This window comes from Pararge aegeria, chromosome 1 (assembly GCF_905163445.1).
Source record: "Pararge aegeria chromosome 1, ilParAegt1.1, whole genome shotgun sequence".
NCBI lineage: Eukaryota > Metazoa > Arthropoda > Insecta > Lepidoptera > Nymphalidae > Pararge > Pararge aegeria.
This window is the reverse complement of record NC_053180.1, coordinates 6,892,777-6,915,977: the sequence shown is the minus strand read 5'-3', so window position 1 is coordinate 6,915,977 and position 23,201 is coordinate 6,892,777. Positions and strand designations below refer to the sequence as shown.

Genomic DNA, 23,201 nt, shown 5'->3' with positions numbered 1-23,201 from the left:
TAGTAGATACAAACGTGCAGTTCCATTAGTGTACGTATGTAAAGGCTTTTAAATTTATTTATTTTTAAATTATTTAAAGTGTTTATCATCACGTAATTCATGTGTATATTCAATAATCTACTTATTTTTCATTTCTTGTTTCATCTTTTTTTAGACTCGTCCTGCCTCTGTAAAGATCTACCTCCGTATCTTACACGTTCTTTTCGAAAATCCAAAACGGAAAGGTGTAGAAATGAGAAATATGTGTTCCAACTGCCATACAGGTTACCCCGCTACCATCTTGACTGCATCAACACTTACCACCCAGTGAGATTAAATTAAAGGGCTTACTTGTATTGGAATAAAAAAAAAACCTCAGTGTATGATGTATGTGATTTATTATTGTATCCACATTCCTAAGTACATAAAGTGTCATCACCGCACAGCAAGGATTTTGTAAAAATTTTGTATTTCACTGCCGAATTTTAATTGTTAATTGGTTTTACCAAAATCAATTTGCAAAAACGTGATGCACTAGCGTCAATCGCCATTTTAGTGGCCATCATATGTACATAATGGAAGGCACGCTTTTCTCGTAGTTATAACAGGTCATATTGGTTTGATTACGTACATACGACTATTACAATCGGCGCAACGATTAAACCTTTTATCATTATAATAAACAGAACAATCAGTGACGATATCCATAACAACTTGTGTGAATGAGCGAGTGGATGTGTGTGGAAGAATATAACTCCTTCATCTGAGATTATCCAGATGTAAGACGCGTTGAATTGTGACAAACCACCAGTGCCGTGTTTTGTCACACTTCAACTGACAGCAATTTTCAAATGTCAGAGCGTGATAATCACTGCACAATTATTCCGACGTTATGCCACGTTTATTAATAAGGGTACTATTTCATATTTTTATAATCATTAATGATTTTGGTTTTTTTTTTATTCTAAAAGGTATTTCTTATAATGTCGGGAATATATTTAATAAAAAATGCAAATAGAAATTGCGTGGAAAAATAAATGCCCTGTAAAATTTAATACGTTTACGGTTTTTTATTCTTACAATAAAAATAAATGTAAATTATATTCTATTTTCTAATTAGGATAAGCACACGTATCACAATTTTGTGGTAACCACAATTTTTTTTGAATTTTCATCTATATTGCAATGCCTGGCAACCTACAAACTAAACATACATTTTAGAACTGCACGGTTATTTGAAAGATTTATGTAATTAAACATTTTTTTTAGGAACATTATAAGTATTATAATTTATAGCAATAATAAATAAAATAATAACAGCACCAAACAAAAATTCAACTTGGCGTTTCTATTGTCCTTCAGTAATTATTTTAATAAGATACTTTTAAAGTTTGTCAAATTGGATAACTTTGATGTATAATCTATCTTAATATGTTTAGTCATTCAATCGTAGTCCTATTTTACTGTCTTTTTGTTTAGCTTATGCTAGCCTTGTCTTAACCGCTTATATTTGAATAAGACATAATCTGGTGTTGCCATTCTAAAAATCTAGCTGATAATCAAGGTCATATAATAGTCTCCAAATCCTTTGTTAAATAAAGTAAGAAGACATAGTTGGTCTTCAGGATAAGGGCCACCTGGTGTAGAGAACACTAGCAATTGATTGTTCTAAACTTTTTTTCAAATAAAGTTATTTTATTTATTTTGTTAATGCGTAAATTTGGATCAAATTAATAATGGTGCCACAGTAAACCGAAAAGGAGTTTTTGACTTCTTAGACTAAAATTGAAAGTGAGTATATCCCTAGGATTATTCACTCTCGAAAAAAAAAAAAACAATAGAATACCATTTTTCGTTCTGTTAAATTCATAATGAAATCAAAGTTACCCAAAATAACAGGTATAATACTTGATACCGATATCGATACAATAAGTATTTATATTTATCTCTTATTTATATGTAATATTTTAACTCACAACAAGCTTTTTTTACTTGTCTTATTATGTAACAATGTTTTCATTACTCTTTAGTGTAAATAAAGTTATAAAATAGAAAAAAAACAAGTGTTTTAAAATTATGAAATCTAATACAATGCCCAATAAGAGATTTTATTGATACATTTATATTTTTATTATTATTGAAATCCAGAAGCCATCCTTTATACTTAAAAGCAATGAAAAAATTTTATTCATAATAAGACTTTGAAGAAAAATGAGAATAAATAAAACGGATGCCATTTTGATATTTGATAGGTAATATTTCGCTTTTTTCCTGACATTGGAGTTCCGCATATAATCAAATGTAAATTTAGAACAGATATTTTATAAATATAGCTAGCCATTTTTTTTTAAGTAAGCATATGTCAATCCCCCTTGTGCCTCAGCGTGGCTTTACACACGTATCCTTTGAGTGCTAGCACACCTCTACACTTTATGTGAACCTGGTACCTTGCGCACCAATCCAAGTTGTTACAACCGATGCCCGCATCTAACAGTGTTTTGGCTGCTGCTATTGACAGGAGATCTGCAAAAACAATATTCAAAATATATATAAAAGCCTAGGTGACACGCATCTCTAAATTTGCCGTTTTATGTGCGTTTTTTTAAGAAGTTCAAAATACCACTTGTTTTGACGTCAAAGGATACCCACAACTAGAAAATGTTTGTGTGATGAACATAAATGTTTTTCAGTGTCTGGGTGCTTATTTGTATATTCTAAGTATTTATATATACTATTCATATTAATATATAGTGTTTTTTATTAATAAAACGGTGATAGCCTTGTTGATAAGGCTTCGGATTTCCTTTCACCACTAACTTTACGGAGTTATGTATACCCCTAACGTTGAGAAATACAGTGACGGAGAGTAACGAAAAACGCATTCTAAACAAATATTACCATGAAATAAATCTAACTTAAAACCTTTAAACATAGTAATATTGGAACACCTGTATAACGTATGCATTCGGGGCAGCGCCCAACCGGTCGCTCGTATCTACTGAGGGACTCGATTGCTCGCAGTACAGAATTACCTACACTGGATTTATTAGTGTACTACCTGCTGTACACTGTTATTTGATTTTTAATGATTAAAATATGATATTGTATATATTTAAACTTATTACATTTTAGAGGAATGTGCAGCGTCCTAATAAACTCAGGTGAGTTTTAGGATGCGAAGAATAATAATTTTAGTAGTTTGTGTAAAAAAAAAAAAATGTGCGGTTTTAATTAAGCAATTTAAATTTCACTTGCACCGTTTGAACGGTGAAGGAAAACATTGTTAGGAAACCTGCATGCCTGAGAGTTATGGATAATTCTTAAAGGAGTCTATCAACTGCACTTGGCCAGCGTGGTACAGCCTAAACCCTTCTCATGAGAGAAGATCAGTGCCGTGTAGTGGGCTTGACGTTTCAAAAGTGCTTATATTAGGCCTACTTGAAATAAATGAATTTTTAATTTTTAATTTTGATTATATTTTATTTATAAAAATATTCGTCAGTCATCTTAGTACCCTTACACAAGCTACGCTTACTTTAGGGCTAGGTGGCGATGTGTGTATTGTCGTAGCATATTTAATTTTCTTTGTTTCAGTCTTTTTGTATTTAAGCAAACCCTGGAGGAGGGTAATAATAGCTGTAACACAGTTTTTAACTAAATGTATGTAAATTACATGATAACATGTAAATGAGACACAATAAAGACAATTATTATTATTATTTATTTATTTATTCTCCATTAGATATTGGCGTGAGAGAGCGTGGACGGTGGAACTTGGGAACGGCTAAAACCCTGCTCATTCTGTAGTGGAACGGTAATGACTTGACAATGTTTTCTTTGTTCCACTGTTAGTTAGCCCTTGACTGCAATCTCACCAGCTGGTTAGTGGGTTAGTGAGTGCAGTCTACGATGGTAACGGGCTCACCTGTTAGGGGTATGGCAATTTTAATCGATTTCCAAGAGACATCGTACCAGAACGCTACATCGCACGGCACGCTTTGTCGGTAACTAGCCACAACCGAAGTGCCCAACAAGCCAGATCAGAGAAAATGCATATATTATATTATATATTTATTATAATAACCTATTTAATACTCTTACTGTACGCCCGGCTGTCGGTATACTGTTTTGAATATTTTTCTTGGCCTTGTCAAATGCCGTTCTATGTGTAAACAGTGAACAATAAAATTGTATTCTATTCTTTTTTATACATTTTACTAGCTGTGGCCCGCGACTTCGTCTGCGTTTGATTTTGTTTTTAAAGTATTCATTATCGCTAAGACTTAAATGAGTATAGTTGTTACATATATATATATATATATATATATATATAAATATGTAACATGTGACTGTCAATTAATTATAGACAAATAATTTGCAATAAAATAAAATTGCAACTATAATTAAAGATCTAAGATATCCTATCTCTTAAGTTGAACCAGACTGCTCACGGTGTGCCAATTTAATTTTAAATCGGTTAAGTAGTTTAGGAGTCCATCTCGGACAAACATCGTGACAGGAGATTTATATATATTAAGATATAATACTAGCTGACCCCAGCGCCATCTGTCGGGCTGATTTGTGAATCTAAACCAGCCGTCCAGCCATCTAGGAAGAATTCAGTGATAAAGATAATAAATTATAAAAAATCTCAAATTGCCTCTGGCGGGTTCTAGATCCAATGCAGGGAGGTCGTCAAAAAGTATAATGATTACTCACCCGGGGGATCAGCATGTGTAAGTAACTGCACGTCATTGGATCTGCAGAAGGCGTGCAGTGAAGGCGGCACCACGCAACACGAGGCGAGGTTGATTTGCGCTATGGTGGGCTTCACCAGCGCCCACGCGTGGAGCTTCCTGAGGCAACCGCCGCCCACGTCCGCCACGCCTAGTTGTTGCACGCGTCCTAGAAAAATGAATCATCATCAATCAATAAATCCCTACTATAGTCGTAAAAATATAATAGGCCCGTTTTGACATTTGTCATCGCGACTTAACTAGTTATGGAACCATAAGACTCTGTACTCGATACTCACGATAAATCAATTCAAGTTTGTATCAGTACTTGATTGATATTATTATGTATTGTAAAGTGTTCGTTCGTTCAAAGTATTCCTTTAACTCCTCAACCAATACGCGTGACTGGCTGTTGATTATACGTCGACTTTTCAACATGTTGAAACAGAGTTAGTACTATATAACAACAAACACAAAAATCGAGTCAAATCACTATGTTTAAATTAATGTCCAAAATAGAAAAGCCATAGTTAACGTAATAGTAAACGGGCGCACAGTCAACTATACAAGATGAGGAACGAAAAACTGCGCAGTGCGCGCGGGGACGCTTCAGTCATGTGCCGCTTGGTCAGACACATCAACTCAGACTCATTATTTAGAACCCATTTTGAGAACCAAGCTTATTCTTTGCAGTAAAGATAACTACACCATATTTAATTTCGATATTCAGTAAAAAAATGGTTACAGCTCTAGTATAAAAAAAAAAGACTGAGAACGTAACTGTTTTCGGAACGTTTCGCAACAATTATAAATTGCATGCTACTATGAAGTAAGCGCAAAAAGAATACTCGCGATATATTCTTTCATATTATTTAACGTCCCAAAAAAATTTATTTTAATTTTATTTTTTAAAACACTGTATGTAATTGATTTTTATTTTTTTGTTTCTTTCAGTTTCGTTCCAAGTTACATTCTATGGTCTTGCACAAATGTCAAAACGGGCCTATTACATTTTTCCGACTATAATATTATAAATATGAATGTAAGTATGTTTGTTACGCTTTCATGCAAAAACTACTAAACCGATCAACACGAAACTTTGTACACATATTCCTGAAGGTATTAGAAGTAATAAAGGAGTCTTTTTATCCCGAAATTAACCTCAGTTCTCTTGGGAGAGGAAACAAAAATGTTTGACGATTTTACACAAGGCTTAGCTATCCTTAATACATAAAGTGCTGCCACATTTATGAGGCACATGTCTTTCGAAAAACAAAAACAAAAGCGGGCGAAGTCGCGGGCAACAACTAGTAGGCTATAAAAACAAACAGTGTCCGTCATTTTTATTTTTCGGATTGTTTGTAGCGGATTTATTTATTTTAAAAGCCTCTAAAGTATTATTTCCATTTTAATTTTCACATTGAATATAATATACATATATATATAATATAACCCAGAAATTCGAGCCAGAAATTAGCCCCGTGCCTCCGAGAGTACGTAAAGCGGTCGGTGATTCGCCTGGTCACTTTCCGTTCGTGTCTGAGCTGCCGTCACATCGCACTATGGGAAAGAGAGAGAGAATGGAGAATGCACCTGTGTTTGCAAACACAATGAACTTATACTAAATATAAATATATATAAATATATATATATATATATTTATATACTAAGTGCATTGTTGCAGAGTGTTTGCAAACACAGGTGCATTCTCCGGAGGCACGGGGCTAATTCACCGCAAAATTGCGAGTTTCAGGCGTGTACTAGGAATTTCTTGATTGACTTTCTCGAATTTCTGGGTTATTTTTCCAGGATTTCGACAAACAAAAATAAAAAAATAAAAAACCAACAAGGAAGTTAATATAATCATACTACTAGTATACAGGCTACACGCTACACGGCTATCAGCTATCAAGTAAATATTTCGACCTACCGTCTTTGACATAGCCTTCAAGTACCGCCCACAGTATTTTAATACCAGGCAGTATAGCTTCACACTTCCTCGCGTCGGCTTCGTTGTCCGCTTCGACTTCTGTACTTGAAATACGCGCTGCGAACAAATCGTTGCAATTATGAATTACATTCATCACTAAAATCGTATATGACAATCGAAATTGGGGCCATTTCGATACCGGTAACGGAGAGCCTAGTGTGAGATTTTCTGCCTATTCGTTTTGTTTCATGCAATCGAATAAATTGAAAGAAAGAAAAATAATATATGGCGCCGCGGATATACCAAGGCGTGAAATTTAAGATTAATAAATTATGTGATTGATTTCTATAATTTCATGACCGATGGCTTTCAAGGAGTCAACGGTCATGTTCTTTTTAATAACCCTGATACTAATCAAACTCCGACATATATATTATTAACAATATACAATAACAGCGTGTAACAATATAAATATTAGAAGCAAAAATAAACTCGTTGTGCAGTTTACTAGTCTACACAAAATTGCAAATTCATTCAAAGGCAATTGTATATTATTTTATAACAATTTACCAAATGAAATATTTGAGATGTCTCTCAATAAGTTCAAAGTTTATATAAAACGTAAGCTTACAGAAAAATCCTATTATAATATTAAGGATTATTTAAACGATAAAAAAGCTTGGGTGTGAATTGCTCTAGCTTCATAGCTTATTATAAATTTACTGGAAGATGGTGGTAACAAAAAAATAAATTTACCCGGCTAAGTTTGTTGTGGGGTCTTCTTAGACCAGGGCGCGTTTGGAACCCTCGTAGCTTTAGATTTAAGTTGGCGAACGAAGTTATCACCATCCCGGTACAATTATGTAAACAAATATGTATGAACGCTTCATAAGTGCCTGTGATAGGCCTACTTGAATAAAATTTGAATTTTGAAAAAATTTGATTTTGAATAATAATAAAAGTGGGAAACAGTGTTGTCACTAGATGGCGCTCTTTCAGTTCTATATCAATCAATCATTCATTGATTGATCATTCATTATTTGTTTAACTATTACAAGCACTATAATTAATACAGGTGTTTGTTACTTAAAAAGCAGTCATTACTAATGTTTTTTTTTTTTAAGAATAACTACACAAATAGATTCACTCACGCTGTCATCACGTCATCATCATAAATTCACATCCACTGCTGGACATAGGTCTTTTCCAGGGAGTTCCACAATCCACGGTACTGGGCCAGTTGCCTCTAGCGGCTCGCAGCGACTCGCCTGATGTCGTCTGTCCACCTCGTTGGGGGCCGACATACGCTGCGTAGGACGACAAAAATATCGCCGTATATATTCCACTTACCAACATTGCTGCCTAGAGATATTGGGGATGCCTTAGCGAAATTATTCTTGGGACTGGAGTCAATCCTGGCGTCGTCCCGGTGCTGTAGATCCGGGTTGTATGACAGGATTACATTTTCGATGTGCTCTGTGCGCAGGGCTGTGAATACTGAAAATGAAATAAAACAAAATTGAATAATATATCAGAGCTTTTTACAGCGACTTAAGAAATTATAATAATGTTGGGATAGTCGCAAGCGTTAGTTTCCATGATATACAATAAAAATTAAACTTACTTTACTATTGTCCGCGAAGAGAAGAAAAATCTGTATGGTTCATTTATAATTTCTTCAATCTTTATACAGCACCAATCAGATCTTTTCCTTATTGCTATGCCCTGACATTTCCTCATGACTATGTTAAGGCATGAATGCAATTGAATAATTGAATAAAACATAAATAAATATTCTCCAAACCAGCCGAAGAAACCCTATAACCCAGGTTGGGTTGACAAAAAAGTTTTACTTCCATGGCATTTGAATTTACGCTATGGCGTTCTAGGGTCTGCCTTCTCTCAAACTCAACATTGTTTTCCAGAGCGAATCATAGATGTCGCTGTATGGAAATTTATCGCAAAGTTGATTATATACACCTAATACAGAAGTAGTTTTTTTTATTGCATCCTCTTGATTGACAACTTAGCCATTGACTACAATACCTGGTGGCTAAGCGAAGATGGAGTCTATGCTGGTAGCAAATACATAAAGTTAAGAAGAAAGAAAATATCTTGATTAATAAACTGCCACACATTTCAATAAACTACATAATAAAGCTATCAACATTATTTATCAACTTTGACTATGATTTAAGTAGTATTATGAATTCAATGGTCTCATTTAGTACGTGGTCGGTTAAATAAATTAAATAACGATGAAGTAAATTATGTAATAAAACTTCACGTGACATATTACGACTTGATACATTTTTATTCAGCGTTAATTTAACGTTTTAGCAGTATGTACATAGCAGGAACCCCATTTTTTTCATAGATGAATTTTTCTCCACAAAACCGATAATATACAGAAGATTTTCAGCTCTGGTACCATATTTCTGAGACCGATACTTATTGAAAGTTTAAAAAACAAAACTTTTACGTCCATCAGACCGAAACATATCTTTTTTTTTTGTTTGACCTCACATTAAAAATATTTTCAGACAGACTAATCATTAAGCACATAATTCGAATCTAGACCTACGCCATGAATATTTAACCTGTATATAACTAGATGGCACCACTTGTAGCTTACATCGCGCTATCGGTGTGTTCAACAGCGAACATATAACGAGAGCAACGAGCCACATGGTAAGCCTTTAATCCTAATGATTACACAAAACAAAAATTTTTGAGTAAGACTTTGTAAGTAATAATACAAAGTCAAATATAAATCTAAATCAAAAATCCGCGAACTTGAAATAAGCCATTAATGTACTGTACTCGAGAAAAACACTGTGAGTTAGAAGTGCTGTTGTAAATCTTCATTACATAGTATAAAACAAAGTTACTCTCACTGATTGTACGCTTAGTTCTTTTAAAATACGCAACGGATTTTAATTTCAGCAACAATAAATAGATAGAGCGATCCAAGAGGAAGGTTTATATGTAGTTACAAGCATATTATAGGAGAAAAAAGCAAAAAAAAATGATTTTTAATGCGATTTCGTAACAAAAATATTTTTGTGCCCTTAAATTACAAACACTTGCTAAACCTAACGAGATAGATTTAATAAATCTATAACGGAATTTTATCATACGTCACTCCAAACTGCCGCAATGTCGTGTGCGAAGTCGGAGCGGGTCGCTGGTATTTAGATAAACCTAACTTTAACAGCAACATGCTGTTAAAGGTTTATCTAGATAAGATTTGGTCCCATAGTTTCGATATAGAAACATTTCTAAAATTAGCATATACAGTATATGCTAATTTTAGAAATGTTTCTATCGAGGCGAACACAACATTTTCTTACGACCTTTATATATATAACGCTGTTTAAACCGCTAGGAACAGCAAAAATAAATTATATACCTACCATTTTCCAAACATTCTGTCAGTGCAGTTGTGCTGTCTTCGTTTATGAAAATCTTGACACCAATCTTGAGATTCTTCCGTTCCTCTTCCGCCATTTTGTTTTGGACATCATCGTGCGGTCGTGTAATATTCACCACCGCCTCGTCAGACGCCGCTGACGTTGAGAGCACCACGTAGTCGGAATGTCCTGAAGATTCTGCGTGCGCTGTGCCGTTGGCTAGAGGAAACCCGTTCTGGGTGCCGTATTCCGTTAGGGTTAGCTTGATGCTCTCCGATAACTGAAATTTCATACAATTTGACATTACATTACCTTTTTTTTTTAATTTTATAGTAATAATTGACAGAACATGCAGATGGCCCACCTGATTGTAAGTGGAAAACCATCGCCTTTAGACAGAACAACACAAAGAAGGGAATGCAAGGAACACATACTGTAACATGCTGCCCTGTGTCTATCGACCTGAAGCGTAGGTGTTATCAGTTGAGCCTCAAGAGCCTGTAAATACACCGGCGACAACGCCTTTCAGACCGGAAACACAGCATTGCAACAATGCTGCCTTGCGCCCAGAATTAATCACTGCAATACTTATCCAAGCAAGTTATCACAAAACACTCGACTACTAATAAAACATAAAAGTTCCTTTTTTTGTGTCTTGTCTTATTCTGTAAACAACCGGTTGTATGTTCTTTTTCTTTGTCCAAGTTAGCCATTGACTTCAAACTCATCCGGTGGTTAGTAATGATGCTGTCTAAAATTGTGCCTTCTGCAGACTACCGATACCTATTTTGCTAAAGACGAACTAACATAGCAACTAGGTTCAACATCAAATCAGTAGTTAGAACTAGCTATAATAAACGCCCAATAAACAAATTGATTGAGTTGTATTAAGTCAATTTTTAAATAAGCTATCCTTAACACAGATAAAATCTAGCTAGGATAGCCAGTTTGTCAACTCATTATATGTGCAATTTTGATGAAAGAAATAAACAATATTATTATTATATTAAGCTTAATCAACCTTGAGGAAAAGGTAGGTATCACATTAATAAGTACCTATCAACTCATAACAAGTAGGTAACTTGTTATGAAAACATAACTCCAAGAAACGGTAGTAACATAAACTCAAGTATGTTATGTGTTTATTTGCTATCATCAATGGCGAAGAACAAAATTTGCTGTATTTTTAACACAAACTGTCTGCTGCTTTGCTCTGCTCTAAAGGCTTTTCCCTATCAGAGAGGAGGCCTGTGCCCAGGACTGGGGCATTAACAGGGTCAGGATATTAAAGTTAGATTTGATTTTATTACATATACCAGAAGCTAAGCTATAATATTCTGCTTGAACAAAACAATGCAAATCTTTTATACATAAATCAAACAATAATGTTATCCATCATGTCAATAATGTTTAAAATAAGTAAGACATATTTGCTATTGTTTCTTGTTTCTTCTCAAAACTATGTTAATTTTTAATGACAGTCTAAGCAATATGAGAGACTGTCAGCTGTGGTATATTTATAAAGCATGACCATGAATGTGTAAATAATAAAACAATCAAAGATAAAGAAAAAACTTGTCATGTTCTTAAAGTAATTCTGTTATTGCTTATTCATTGCTAGTACTTCATAATAATATTGTAGATATTATAGTGGTTTGCTAAAACAATGACGTCAAAAAAATCCTTTTAAGCAGCTATAATATTGTATGGTTTGGCAAGCAAATAGCTATCATATTGCATTCACATAAAGAACATCATTATGAATCCATTACCAGCGCATTAAAAAGCTTTGGTCTCCACCAAGTGGCCAGGTTTTGGCTGTTGTTCACAAGTGCTCATTTGTAGAGTACTCTCAAGCATGAGATTCCTCACGATGCTTTCTTTCACCATTATGCAGGTGATATTTATTATTTTGCTTAAAATGCACATAACTCTGAAAAGTCAGAGGTGCCTGCCAGGGATCACACTCAGTCCCCCGCGTACTAAGCCAATAAAGAATTATAACACATGCAATATAATACTTTTAGCTTAGATCACAAATAATATTTTTACTTACCTAACTTTGCATTTTATATTATTTTATCTGAAAATATTGCAAATAATGTTTGAGACCTTTGCATTAAAATACATTGCATTATGATCTTATTGCATCTACGGAGTCGAATATATTTTTTAAATGCAAAAAACAATAACTAACCTCTTCTGTGACATTTTGTCCAGCCTTCTTCTTTATATCTATTAGGTTTAGCACATTTCCTGTGTTTATGGTGACTTTCGATGCAGTCCGCAACATTGTTTAAAGATTGTAGAACTTTCTGAATAATTTATTGCAGTCTTCGGCCAATTCTTAATACAAGAGTTACAAGATAAATATTGATTTAATTAGTATACAAGCGTTCGCTCGCCACCAACAAGTATGATAAACTAAACTCCAGTGGCCTTGTGCGGTGAAAATTGAAATTCATGGTTAAATCATTGGGACTGAATAGGAATGACGTAGGTACTTAAATAAATTATGGCGAAATAGTTTCAAGCTCTACATTCTTAGTCAAAGATTTGAATTATGATTGTTCGTATATTGGTATTTTAAAATTCAACGAATATTTTAGGGTCTTCTATTTATTATTTCACATAAAATTTTTAGGTAAACTTTGAATTGAAGTTCAAAACTTCAAAGTTGAATTGAATTCATTGAAAATTGAAACTTGAGTTGAATTCAGCAGTCAGCTAGCAAATGAAAACATCTAATGTCAAGTCAATTTTTTTTCCATTATCTTTGGGTTCTAGGTCTTTTAAGCCACAGGTAAATGATATGGGGGACAAGTGAGATTTTTGTGAGTTAGATCGCCCGCGGCTATTTTGTAAAATTTCTTTAGAGGGTCTTCTATAATTATTGATACTTAAGTCAAAACTGTTTTTTTTTCGATACATTTTTACGAGATTTCATACATTTTCTGCGAATTACTGCGTTAGTTGGGATAAGTAAAGAGAAGGGATATTAATACAATTGTTCCTCTCTTCGTGACAATCTTAACTACTGCTAACTGAATGTAGTCGTACGATAGATGTACGATAACTGTAACGTTACAGAGAGGCATATCTTCCGGCGAATCATCTGTTATAATGAAGATTCATGCATTTAGATCTGACAGTTTAGTATAGGAAACAATGTCACGTTGAGTGGATAAAACATGCTCTAGACTCTAGAGCGTATTTCCTTGCAAAATGCTAAAGCCCTTATAGGCTTCTTATAGCTACAAATGGCTTTTGGTAGTCTTTCGTTTTGTTGTCTACTAAGTTGTATATGTTATATAGTAATGGTATTCTGACTTATTCTTCTTTTGATTTATGTCTTTTCGTAGTGCCAATGTATGGTATGGTAACAAATTATTGTCAGAATAGCACAATGTATGGAGGGTAGAGGTAAGGAGAGTCATCTTATATGGGAGAAAAGTTGAAAAAGTGTCCAGTTGTTGCGCTAAATAACAGTTCAAAAATCCTCCACAATGGCGCTGGTGGATGCACAGGGTATGGTATGAATGTAGCAATCGTAGATGAATTGAAGTATGCCGAGTTAAAAAATTTAATGTCATTATCGACTAAAGTAGTTAATTATTGAGAATTTCAACAACTTACGTTGTACAAAATATTGTGGTAAATATAACCTTACTTCCTTGTATCTCCATACTTCCTTGTTTATTTTTCAAGCCTACTCTAACAATATTTATATTTGGCGCTTCTTTTAAGAGTTACCCTGATGCAAATGTGGCGCCATCCTAATTAAATACATTTTGACGACACTTTTTCATATACACAGATGACTCTTCTTACCTCTACCCTCCATAGCACAATGTATGGTATTCTGACAATAATTTGTTAAGATATATGTCAACTGTCAAGTGCTGAAGTCGGTTGTCGGCCTGACGTCCGAAATTTCGAACTGTCAAGTGACATAAGTCAAATAGTAAATACTTGTTCAGCGTTCTGAGGTTCTTTGGGTGCAAGTTTAATCATTGATTGCTAAATTATTATAACTTGTTAGAAAGAAAAAGAGAATAAATAATAATGGGAGTTGATATTTTAAGTTTCGCTTATGCCGCTACTGTAGCTGCTGGTGGTATCATGGGCTACGCGAAAGCAGGTCAGCTACAATATTCTTTTTTTTTGTTACTGAAATAAAATTCGGTGCAAAACAACACATTATAAAACGTGCATACCTACTGCTACGTCCTTAATATTTGCTCAGTAATGTTCTGAATATTCTGATTATTATAATAAATACCTTGTAAACTTTTTATTATCATCTCATAAGGTATCTTTTTTAATAGATAAGATATAGGCGATAGTAGCAATCATTTTCATTTCTTTTAACACTTAATTTATTATTCTAGAAAATTCTTACTTCCTACTTGGGATATTTTTTACTTAAATTTACTTATATTGACATTATAAGTTGCTCTAAGGACTTGACTTGATTATAAAGTTGTCAAATTATTATTAATGTTGCTTTATAATGGGGCAAATGATAAACTTTGATCATGGCCAACTTAGAATACCTTTTTAAAACTAATATTGCTTTGTATTTATTGTGACATTTAAAACATGCATGTATGCTTAATATTTAAAACTAAAACAAGATTATCCAAATTAATACACAGACTAAGGGAACTAAAAAACACAACAGATTTAAAAACATCATTAACTGCATATTATGTCTACAGATACGTGTGGTTAAGATATGGCGTTATTTTGTGGGAAAATAGCACAAATGTACAGGACCTTTTATATTACAAAAAAAATGCATATGAATAATAGTTAATATAAATAAAACAGATTCATGCCAACCTTATTCCATAAATTAAACATAAACTCCATACATATCCATCCATACATACATATCTATGAAATCTGCAAATTTGTGAACAAAAATATACAATTTTACACCAAATTAAAGAAATAGAATGGTTTCTAGAAAACTAAAAATAACGTACGCACTACGCACTCCACAAGCTAAGTCCATACACAATATCTACAAAAGTATTTAACCATCTGCCATATTTTGTTAGGAACACTGAAAATGACAATGAATTTAACAATATATTTAAAAAAATACCTCAAAGAGCAATGCTTTTATTCTGTAAACGATTTTTTTGATTTTAAGCGATCCCCAATAAAATCGCTTTCCGTACAATTTTTTTTCTTCGTGTCTTATTATGTTTTTTAAATTCATAAAACTGTTTAATTTAAAAAAAAATGGCTGTGCCTAAACTGGGTGTACATATGTTACATTATATAATTAAATTTATGTTAAATATTGTATTATAAATGTAACATTATGTATTGTGCTCAATAAATTGAAATATTTAACTTATTTATTGAATAATTAATTATATAATATGAAAATATTAATCAGGTAATTTATAAGTAAATAAGCCATATTTTATATGTTCTATCTATCTATTATAAACTATATTTCACACTTTTCTTCAAAATAATAGTTACTTCTTTTTTCCAGGCTCAATTCCATCATTGGGTGCTGGAATAATTTTTGGATCAATATTGGGTAAGTAATCCTTTACTTTCTATTCCAGATTATAAAAAAATCATCTATCTAGGTAAGGCTGTAGTATACCCGGTGGAGCCTTAATAATTCCTAGCCATGAAAGTTGGTACAGTTCCTCATGGCAATCAGTATGTTTGGAATAGATAGTGGTAAACACAATAGGATATTTAACTTTACAATATCATACCTCTTACAATATCTCCAATCTCCATTGTGTATCTTTTTCAGGTGTTGGTGCGTATCAGCTCAGTCAGGATCCATCAAACTACACATTAATGTTGGGTACAACAACAACTCTTGGTGGACTCATGGGTTACAGGTAAATTTTTCATGTACTTTTATAAAGCTTTACTCAAATACTACTTGATAAATAATAGAACTGACAAGACCTTCTTTTTAAAAGTGTAATGGACATTGTATAGAAGCAGGTGTTACTTTGCGGAAATCAATGATATGAAAAAGCTTTATTTGCTATACTCCGCGAAAAGCAGGAGAATCTGTATGGTGTAATTTATAATTACTTCAATCCAAACAGATCTTCGGCAATGTACCCTCTATGCACGATTTGCTCCGAAACCGGAGCATCCTTAGGAGATGTTGACTTTACAATGAATAATTGTTAAGTCACTTATTAATTGTGTGTAGGTAAAAAAGCTAGTTGTATAATCTAAAGGTAATCATTACCAGATGAAATAGTAGATCCGTCCATCTCCAAGCTGTTATCTCTGCACTAAACATTAAGATTGATGCAGTGGTTAAGCTAGTCAGCTTCCCTGGCGCAGCGGTAAACATTATTAATGGGCAGGTCCCAGGTTCAATCCCCAGCATGGGCATTTGGGAATTCACAATTTCTAAATTGGGTATCTGTTTCATACCATACATGTTAGCCTGGTACCATCCTAGACTGCATCATCTCTTACCATCATTTGCAAGTGCATAGTCAATGGTTAACTTTTAGTAGAAATATGTAAACAAAGAAATAAACTAAGAAACAGACAATTTTAAGCATTAATTATTATTAAGTATGTTAAAATAAATAATTATTTTCAGGTATTACAATGGCAGGAAGTTTATGCCAGCCGGTCTAGTATTTTGTCTATCAGTGGGAATGCTAACAAAATTATTGGTAAAAAATGTAACAGCGAGTCCTATGTCAGTGAAATCAAATTAAATGCACTCTAAAAAGTGTTTTACATTCAGTGTTCGATTATACTACTAAGTTGATATACTTCTGAATGATTATCATATCTCTGACAGTTTTTATATGCCAGGTTTAAAGGTTAGCTGGAACAACTGGTTTTAAGGTTTTCTGTTTGTGTATATTATTGTGAAAGGAAAAACTGTAAGACTAAATAATAAACCCTCTGTTAAAATATCTTTTCTGGATAAAATGTAACTCTAAAGCAAAATCAGCCTGGTTTGATAATGAAATGACTAAACTATTTTAACTAATGTTAAAGTATATGTAATTATTACTGGAATAATATTCAATTTGTGTTATTATATTATTGAGTCGAATGTTTTATATGTTGTATATTTATGTTGATGTAAAAATATAGGTGATGGGATTTAGTATTCTCGTAAGCGGATAATAAAAACTCAATGGTCATATTCTTTCTTTTATATTTTTTCTTAAGATTTAGACAATTTAGGAGAAAACTTACAGGTTGGTTCATACATAAATAATTGGCATACAATAAATAATTATACAAAAGGCAAGTGATGTCAAAGTTGGAAGCTCGCTGCATTTTCCTATTCATTAAACTAAACTGCCGAAAAACTATTTTAATTTTTAATCTATGGTAACTTTTGGAATTACAAAACTATGTCACATAAATAAATTTAGAAATAAAAACAGACTTATACTAAAACAAGTTTAAAATTTGTTGTTCAGAAGTATGTATGCTAATTAAAAACAAAAAGTGAGAGTAACTTAAACTAAAATATCCTGACGAAATAAATTATAAAAAACAAAAACATAAAATAGTAACTCAACCCATTTCTATTCGATTTGGTGACTGCCGATAATACCTGTAAGAGCTTACATTTTATAATCATTTTTTTAACAGTACGCTTAGTAAAGATTTTCACGCTCGCAAATATGAAGTCGCTTTTTGTGAAATTATACAGTCAAAGTAAAATGGACATCTTTTGACAAATTCTGTATTACTGATTTTTGTTTTACAACCTGACTGCCAAAAACACTAACTGTTGAGTTGGTGCAAATTTGAGCGTTAGATTTATGTAAGTAAGTACCATTTTACTGTGACATTCTAATTTTTCGATAGTTGAACATAACTTTTCTGCTATTTGGGCCTTAAGACCATATATATATTCAAGTCACACGCGTCTTCATATTCCTACACGCAGTAATTACCAACAGAACTATAGGCAATATTTCAGTCTAACATACACATTCCCTAATTACTATAAAAAAAAACAGTTAAATTGTATTACCCGCGACAGTCGATATTCACTTGGTAAACCGTGGGTATATTGTAATTCGGTATTTATATTTTTGTTCATGTAATTTATTTTTCCTTAATGCGATCCTAATCGCTTTACAAGACGCGAACCAGTCGCGACCATACATTAAACGCAAAAGTAAAACAATATAATTTTTCAAAATAATGTTTGTGCTGCCGAAACAGGCTAGAGTATTTTAATAAAATGTGTAAAATTGAGTAAGTACAATAAAATTAAAATAAGTCAAAATAACTTTGTATAATGGGATCTCCTTGTTCAGCGTGAGCCCTAATTTTATACTTCGCTTAATATTTATAAAAAGGCACTTCGTGGCAGTTTTTTGTTTGTCAACCTTAAAACGATTCTATTTTTTACAACAGCTTACAAAAATATAGTCTTAAGAAAATATTTCTACAGTAGTCTCAAAACCACACTGAGAATCATTAGTCTCGTATTGATCGGTTTTGTCAATAATATACATATTAAAATAATGTACTTAAGTGTTCATTAAAAGTAACACAATCACATTGTAATATCACTCACAAAACTATGTCTGACACTAAGTCCTGTCTTCAGACACATTTTATTCACACTCGTGCGCCACACTCCTTTGATTACCCGCTGAATATTGAATATTACCTCTGATTATTTTTTGTTGCCAGTTGATTTTTTTAATATTAAACCATGTAGTATAATTTTATATAATATTTAATATCACAATATGAGAGAGTATTACCGAGGTAATATTCATACTAGGCATGTGCGCACGTTTCACAATCGGAAATGTATTTAGTAGGCTGGATCGGGACATTCCCGGATAATAATCCAGGCTTTAATTGGCACTGTTGTACCAGTCTCTTTGTCCAGCAAAGCAGTCTTCAATGTTTATTCCGCTCGATTTGCTAGTGGCGGCTACTGTAAAGTAAAAAGTAATATTACCAAGATTACGTGTTGTAAAACTTATCTAATTTTCTGTAAATTTGTCAGATGTTTATATAGTCTGATAAAAGTAAACGGATCTACTGAAATAATAGCTACATATTCTATGCTCATGCTGTATATAAATTAGTTTGGCTATCAAAATACTAATTTTATATTTTGGTCACTTAACTTTGTTGCAGTGGAATCTGGGGGTTTCAAAATTAATTTTGTTTATTTTCGTTAAAGTAAATTTATAGATTGGTTGATTTTTAATAGTATGTTTGAAATATGAATAAGTAGGAATGTTTTGAGTATGGCTGTGATTTGAGTTTTGTATATGTATGTACACAGATATTATATATACAAAATTTTGATTGCATGCTGTATCTTCTAAACTATCTATAGATTATATAAATTCGTGACAGTTTGTAATCATTCAATGCAGTGACTGAAAGGAATGGCTGAAAATAATGCATATGATATAAAAGTGACAATTGTGATATTTTTTAAGATGTACAAGACCATGAGGCGACGAAGGAAGAATGACATCAGTATGGTCCAAGTCTGTTAATTGCCTTACCAATATATTATTTTGGCACTTCTATGTTCTTATGACCTCCCCTGACGTCAAATTCTTTTGGTAGGAGAAGACTAATCTCGCCGGTTCTATTTGGACTTGCTGAGAGTTCGCATCGGGTCTTATTGAGTTATCCAATGATTTTGCTTGTGAGTAAAACGTTCCTATTTTGAATAGAGATTTAATTCCTTTACTTGAGAAAGGACTTTTGGTTGTACCCCGCCCAAAGTAGGTGTCCAAATCATCTTTGCTAAGGAAACCTCGTTTTGGTGTATCTGCTTTTGTAGGTTTGGTACTGTATTCTTTGAAATCATATGGGTTCTTTGTAGATGTAACAGAGTACTTATTTATAGATGGTGGGTAAGTACTAGGCGTTTTAGTTGGCTCTGTTGATTTCTCTGTGTTCTCAGTTGATGGTCTCGTTGTGCCGTAGTGGAAGAATTTGAATGGATTCACTGTTGTCCTTACAGTCGTAGTTTTTGGTAACGTCGTCGTTGTTATGTTTGGTGATGGTGTCGTGGTTGTTGTCGTTGTTGTTGTTGTCATCGTAGTCGTCGTTGACGTTGTCGACGAGTATTCCGACTTTGTACTCTTTTGGTAATATGAATTGTATTTGTGCTTGTATGGTTCTGGCGCTTCCGTGCTAGGTACGTATGGCTGAGTTGTTGCTTCGTTACTGTATATGTGTTCATAAAAATAACATGTTAATATCTGTACACGATACGTTGTTCGGTTATCTACACAAATTGTCATCGACGAGATTATTGTGTATTTCGTTTTGGTTGACAATATTGTGATGTTCTGCTTAGCTCTGCTGCAGTTGTGACAGTGAGAAGATTCAATATTCTATTAATTAAATAAAGAACCACCTTTTTTATTCACGATATACGAAACTGAACTATTAGAATTACTAAGAAATTATAAGACACGTGCTTCCTCTATTTTTTATATAATTTTGCTTAAGAATAGCTTATATATTGCAAACACTAGACTAATTCAATTAATAATGCTTGTATTCTTGCAATATTATTCAATATAAAATAAGTGATATTTAATGTTCCTGCTATAATACAGACCTCGTTATGTTTCCATAAAATGGACTAGTTTCCGGTCGCACGTAGCTCGGCGTATGCTGCGAGTAGTCCGGTATAATATTCTCGTGCTCCGTTATACACCGACCGTTTATACAATACTGAAAAATATTATAATTATATAAATTTCGGATTTAATTTGTAAAAGGTAGGTCTTAATTGAAAAATTTTAACATTATTAATATGAGTGCTATCAAAGAGTAGAAGTTTGTAGTCTAACTACATAAGTTAATAAGCCTACATAAGTGGATCTTTTTAACTTTTTCTCCCAACCAATCTGACGGCCCACTTTGTTATGATAAGTGAAAAACCATCTCCTGTAAACAGAACAACACTTGCAGTATGCAAGGAACTAGATCCACGAAGATCCGCCCTGCGTCCATTAATCTGAAGCGTACGTGTTAAGTCTCATGTGCGTGTGATCTCTTAGATCTAGTCTCTAGGTTAGATAGGACGCTTGCGGCTATTTGTGGGTTATTAATTATGCTCATAACTATGATGAGGCATTTAACTCACCTGCCCATCGCCACAAGGCGATCCCTCTGCAGCGGGTCTGTAAGCAACACAGTATCCGCTTGCTGCGTCGAAGCAGAAAAGTTGGGCACAGACCCGCTCGTCTTTGAAACACGCACTGGAATTAAAATTGCATATTTTTAATTTTTTCATTCTCTGCATACGTACATCCAGAGTATAAAATTTAGATTAATTCAATATTAGAATAGTAATTTATTACAGTAAGAATACTTGTTGATTACTAACTATTTTGGCTTTATTTGAAACGAATATAATTAGATTTTAACGCTAGATTAATAATAATTAAATACTGGGTTTTTTTAAATAACAATTGTGACTGTACTAATGATTATAAATAAATAAATATACTAAGCCAGTACATACATCGCAATCTAGCCCCAAAGTAAGCGTAGCTTGTGTTATGGCTACTAAGTTGACTGATGAATATTTTTAATGAATAATATACAGAAATACTTAAAATATACATATATACATCCAGAGACTGAAAAAAGTCATGTTCATCACACAAACATTTTCCAGTTGTGGGAATCGAACCCACGGCCTTGGACTCAGAAAGCAGAGTCGCTGTCCACTGCGCTAATCGGCCGTCAACTCACTCTCGTACTAATGCACGTTTACTCGTCGTAATAATGCACGGTTTTATAATAACGTTAATGCTAACTTAATATTCATAGGCATTCCATAAGGAAGACATCAACGAAAGGAAATAATTATACCTGGTCCCTCTGTCCTTTCGACATTGAGCGTCCAAAGTGAGTAATCGGCCCGGAAGTACTCGAGGTAATGAATCATCTTCATGCGGGGAGTTGTATAGGCAGGTCGCGGTGTCACCACTGGTAATTGAACAAATTACTCATAAAAAGTTAATCGCAGATGCAGAAAACATAAATATCATCAGAGATAATTTACATAGTTAACACTGGCAAAGAGAACTCCACATCCAACTCCATACATCAGACAAAATGTACTATCTGCAGTGGTGTGCACTTCATACATGCACAAAAGCACTACATACCCAAATTAGTTTATATAACTCGTATTGAAGGGGATTTTTTTCCATTTTGTGCCATGTACCTGCTTTATGCATACCCTGGTCAAAAAACCTTTGCACGCCACTGACTATCTGCTAAGCTAACTTACAATATTTACTTTTCTCTATATGTATTTGGCGCCCAATGTGGGGCTTTATATTTTGATAATGCGTCTGAAATACTTGATTTGGATTCGTGATTTACTATCTGAAGTTATGAAATCGTAAAAATATATTACTAAATATAGCTATCCAGGCTATATTTTTGGAATATAGCTTTTAATAGTGGCTATTGATAGTGGTTTGGTTAAATACCTTGATTTTCTTATCGTCGAGCATCAAGAGCCAATTAATCTATCCGATATAAAGTCCTAAACCAGTCCTAAAGGAACGTAATACATTACCGAATTTTTGCAAATATAAATTTGAAAGCAGCTGATTAAATTAAGTACCCATTCTATTTTGTTTTAATTATGACAAAGGATGGTTTTTAAATACCAAAATGCTTTTTTTATCAATGAATAGTAGATTTAAATGGGTCACTTTTGCAAGACGAAATTAAAGTCACAGTGTTACATAGTTAAAACAGTTTTGGTGCCCAACATGGGTCTCATTTGTCATTAAAAGAGACCCAATGTTTATGTAACTCCATGTGGCGTTATGGCAAGAAACTCGTGCTTAAAGTTATTCTCCGATCGACAATAATTAATAAATAATTTTAATATAGTGTTACACGTACTTTAAGAAGTGGTGGAAACTTTGGACACTGCAAGGAGACCATCGGAAGCCTTTCTCTGTGTGCCTGAGATCAGACATGATGAACCCGTCTTCCCATCTACACTTTTCTGCGCCCGGACCTCCCAAGTACGATGGCGGTGGACTACCGTCGTGAACTGCTCCAAGTCTATAGAAACAAAATTGCGTAACCTTTAATGATAAACATTATAATAATTCGCAAAGA

The 23,201-nt window shown here is 33.4% G+C and overlaps 3 protein-coding genes across 7 annotated transcripts in view; 1 reads left to right on the top strand and 2 right to left on the bottom strand.

Moving 5' to 3' along the window:
• Window positions 1–354: 354 nt before the first annotated feature.
• Window positions 355–12,773, bottom strand: LOC120623387 (glutamate--cysteine ligase regulatory subunit). Its single transcript, XM_039889395.1, has 6 exons — window positions 12,256–12,773; window positions 10,062–10,338; window positions 7,996–8,142; window positions 6,646–6,762; window positions 4,699–4,884; window positions 355–2,502 (listed from the first exon to the last, which is right to left on the bottom strand). Exons 1-6 carry the CDS (start codon window positions 12,349–12,351, stop codon window positions 2,342–2,344), a joined length of 984 nt encoding a protein of 327 aa, XP_039745329.1. The 5' UTR covers window positions 12,352–12,773; the 3' UTR covers window positions 355–2,341.
• A 1,236-nt stretch (window positions 12,774–14,009) lies between these two features.
• LOC120623473 (transmembrane protein 14C) lies at window positions 14,010–17,235 on the top strand. The gene is made up of 4 exons (XM_039889548.1): window positions 14,010–14,199; window positions 15,574–15,621; window positions 15,850–15,940; window positions 16,672–17,235. Exons 1-4 carry the CDS (start codon window positions 14,124–14,126, stop codon window positions 16,790–16,792), a joined length of 336 nt encoding a protein of 111 aa, XP_039745482.1. The 5' UTR covers window positions 14,010–14,123; the 3' UTR covers window positions 16,793–17,235.
• LOC120637848 (A disintegrin and metalloproteinase with thrombospondin motifs 15) overlaps window positions 17,227–23,201 on the bottom strand; it is a 176,649-nt gene continuing 170,674 nt past the window's right edge. The window contains exons 12-17 of one of the 5 annotated variants that reach the window (XM_039910005.1): window positions 22,980–23,144; window positions 21,927–22,043; window positions 21,193–21,307; window positions 20,662–20,777; window positions 19,589–20,261; window positions 17,227–19,002 (exon numbers count right to left, since the gene is read on the bottom strand). In XM_039910005.1, coding sequence (XP_039765939.1) covers window positions 19,610–20,261; window positions 20,662–20,777; window positions 21,193–21,307; window positions 21,927–22,043; window positions 22,980–23,144 — 1,165 coding nt within the window. In that variant the 3' untranslated portion in view covers window positions 17,227–19,002; window positions 19,589–19,609. Of the gene's footprint in view, window positions 20,262–20,661; window positions 20,778–21,192; window positions 21,308–21,926; window positions 22,044–22,979; window positions 23,145–23,201 lie in introns of all 5 variants that reach the window. The other 4 variants (XM_039889142.1, XM_039909923.1, XM_039889223.1 and 1 more) reach the window with 4 other exon arrangements.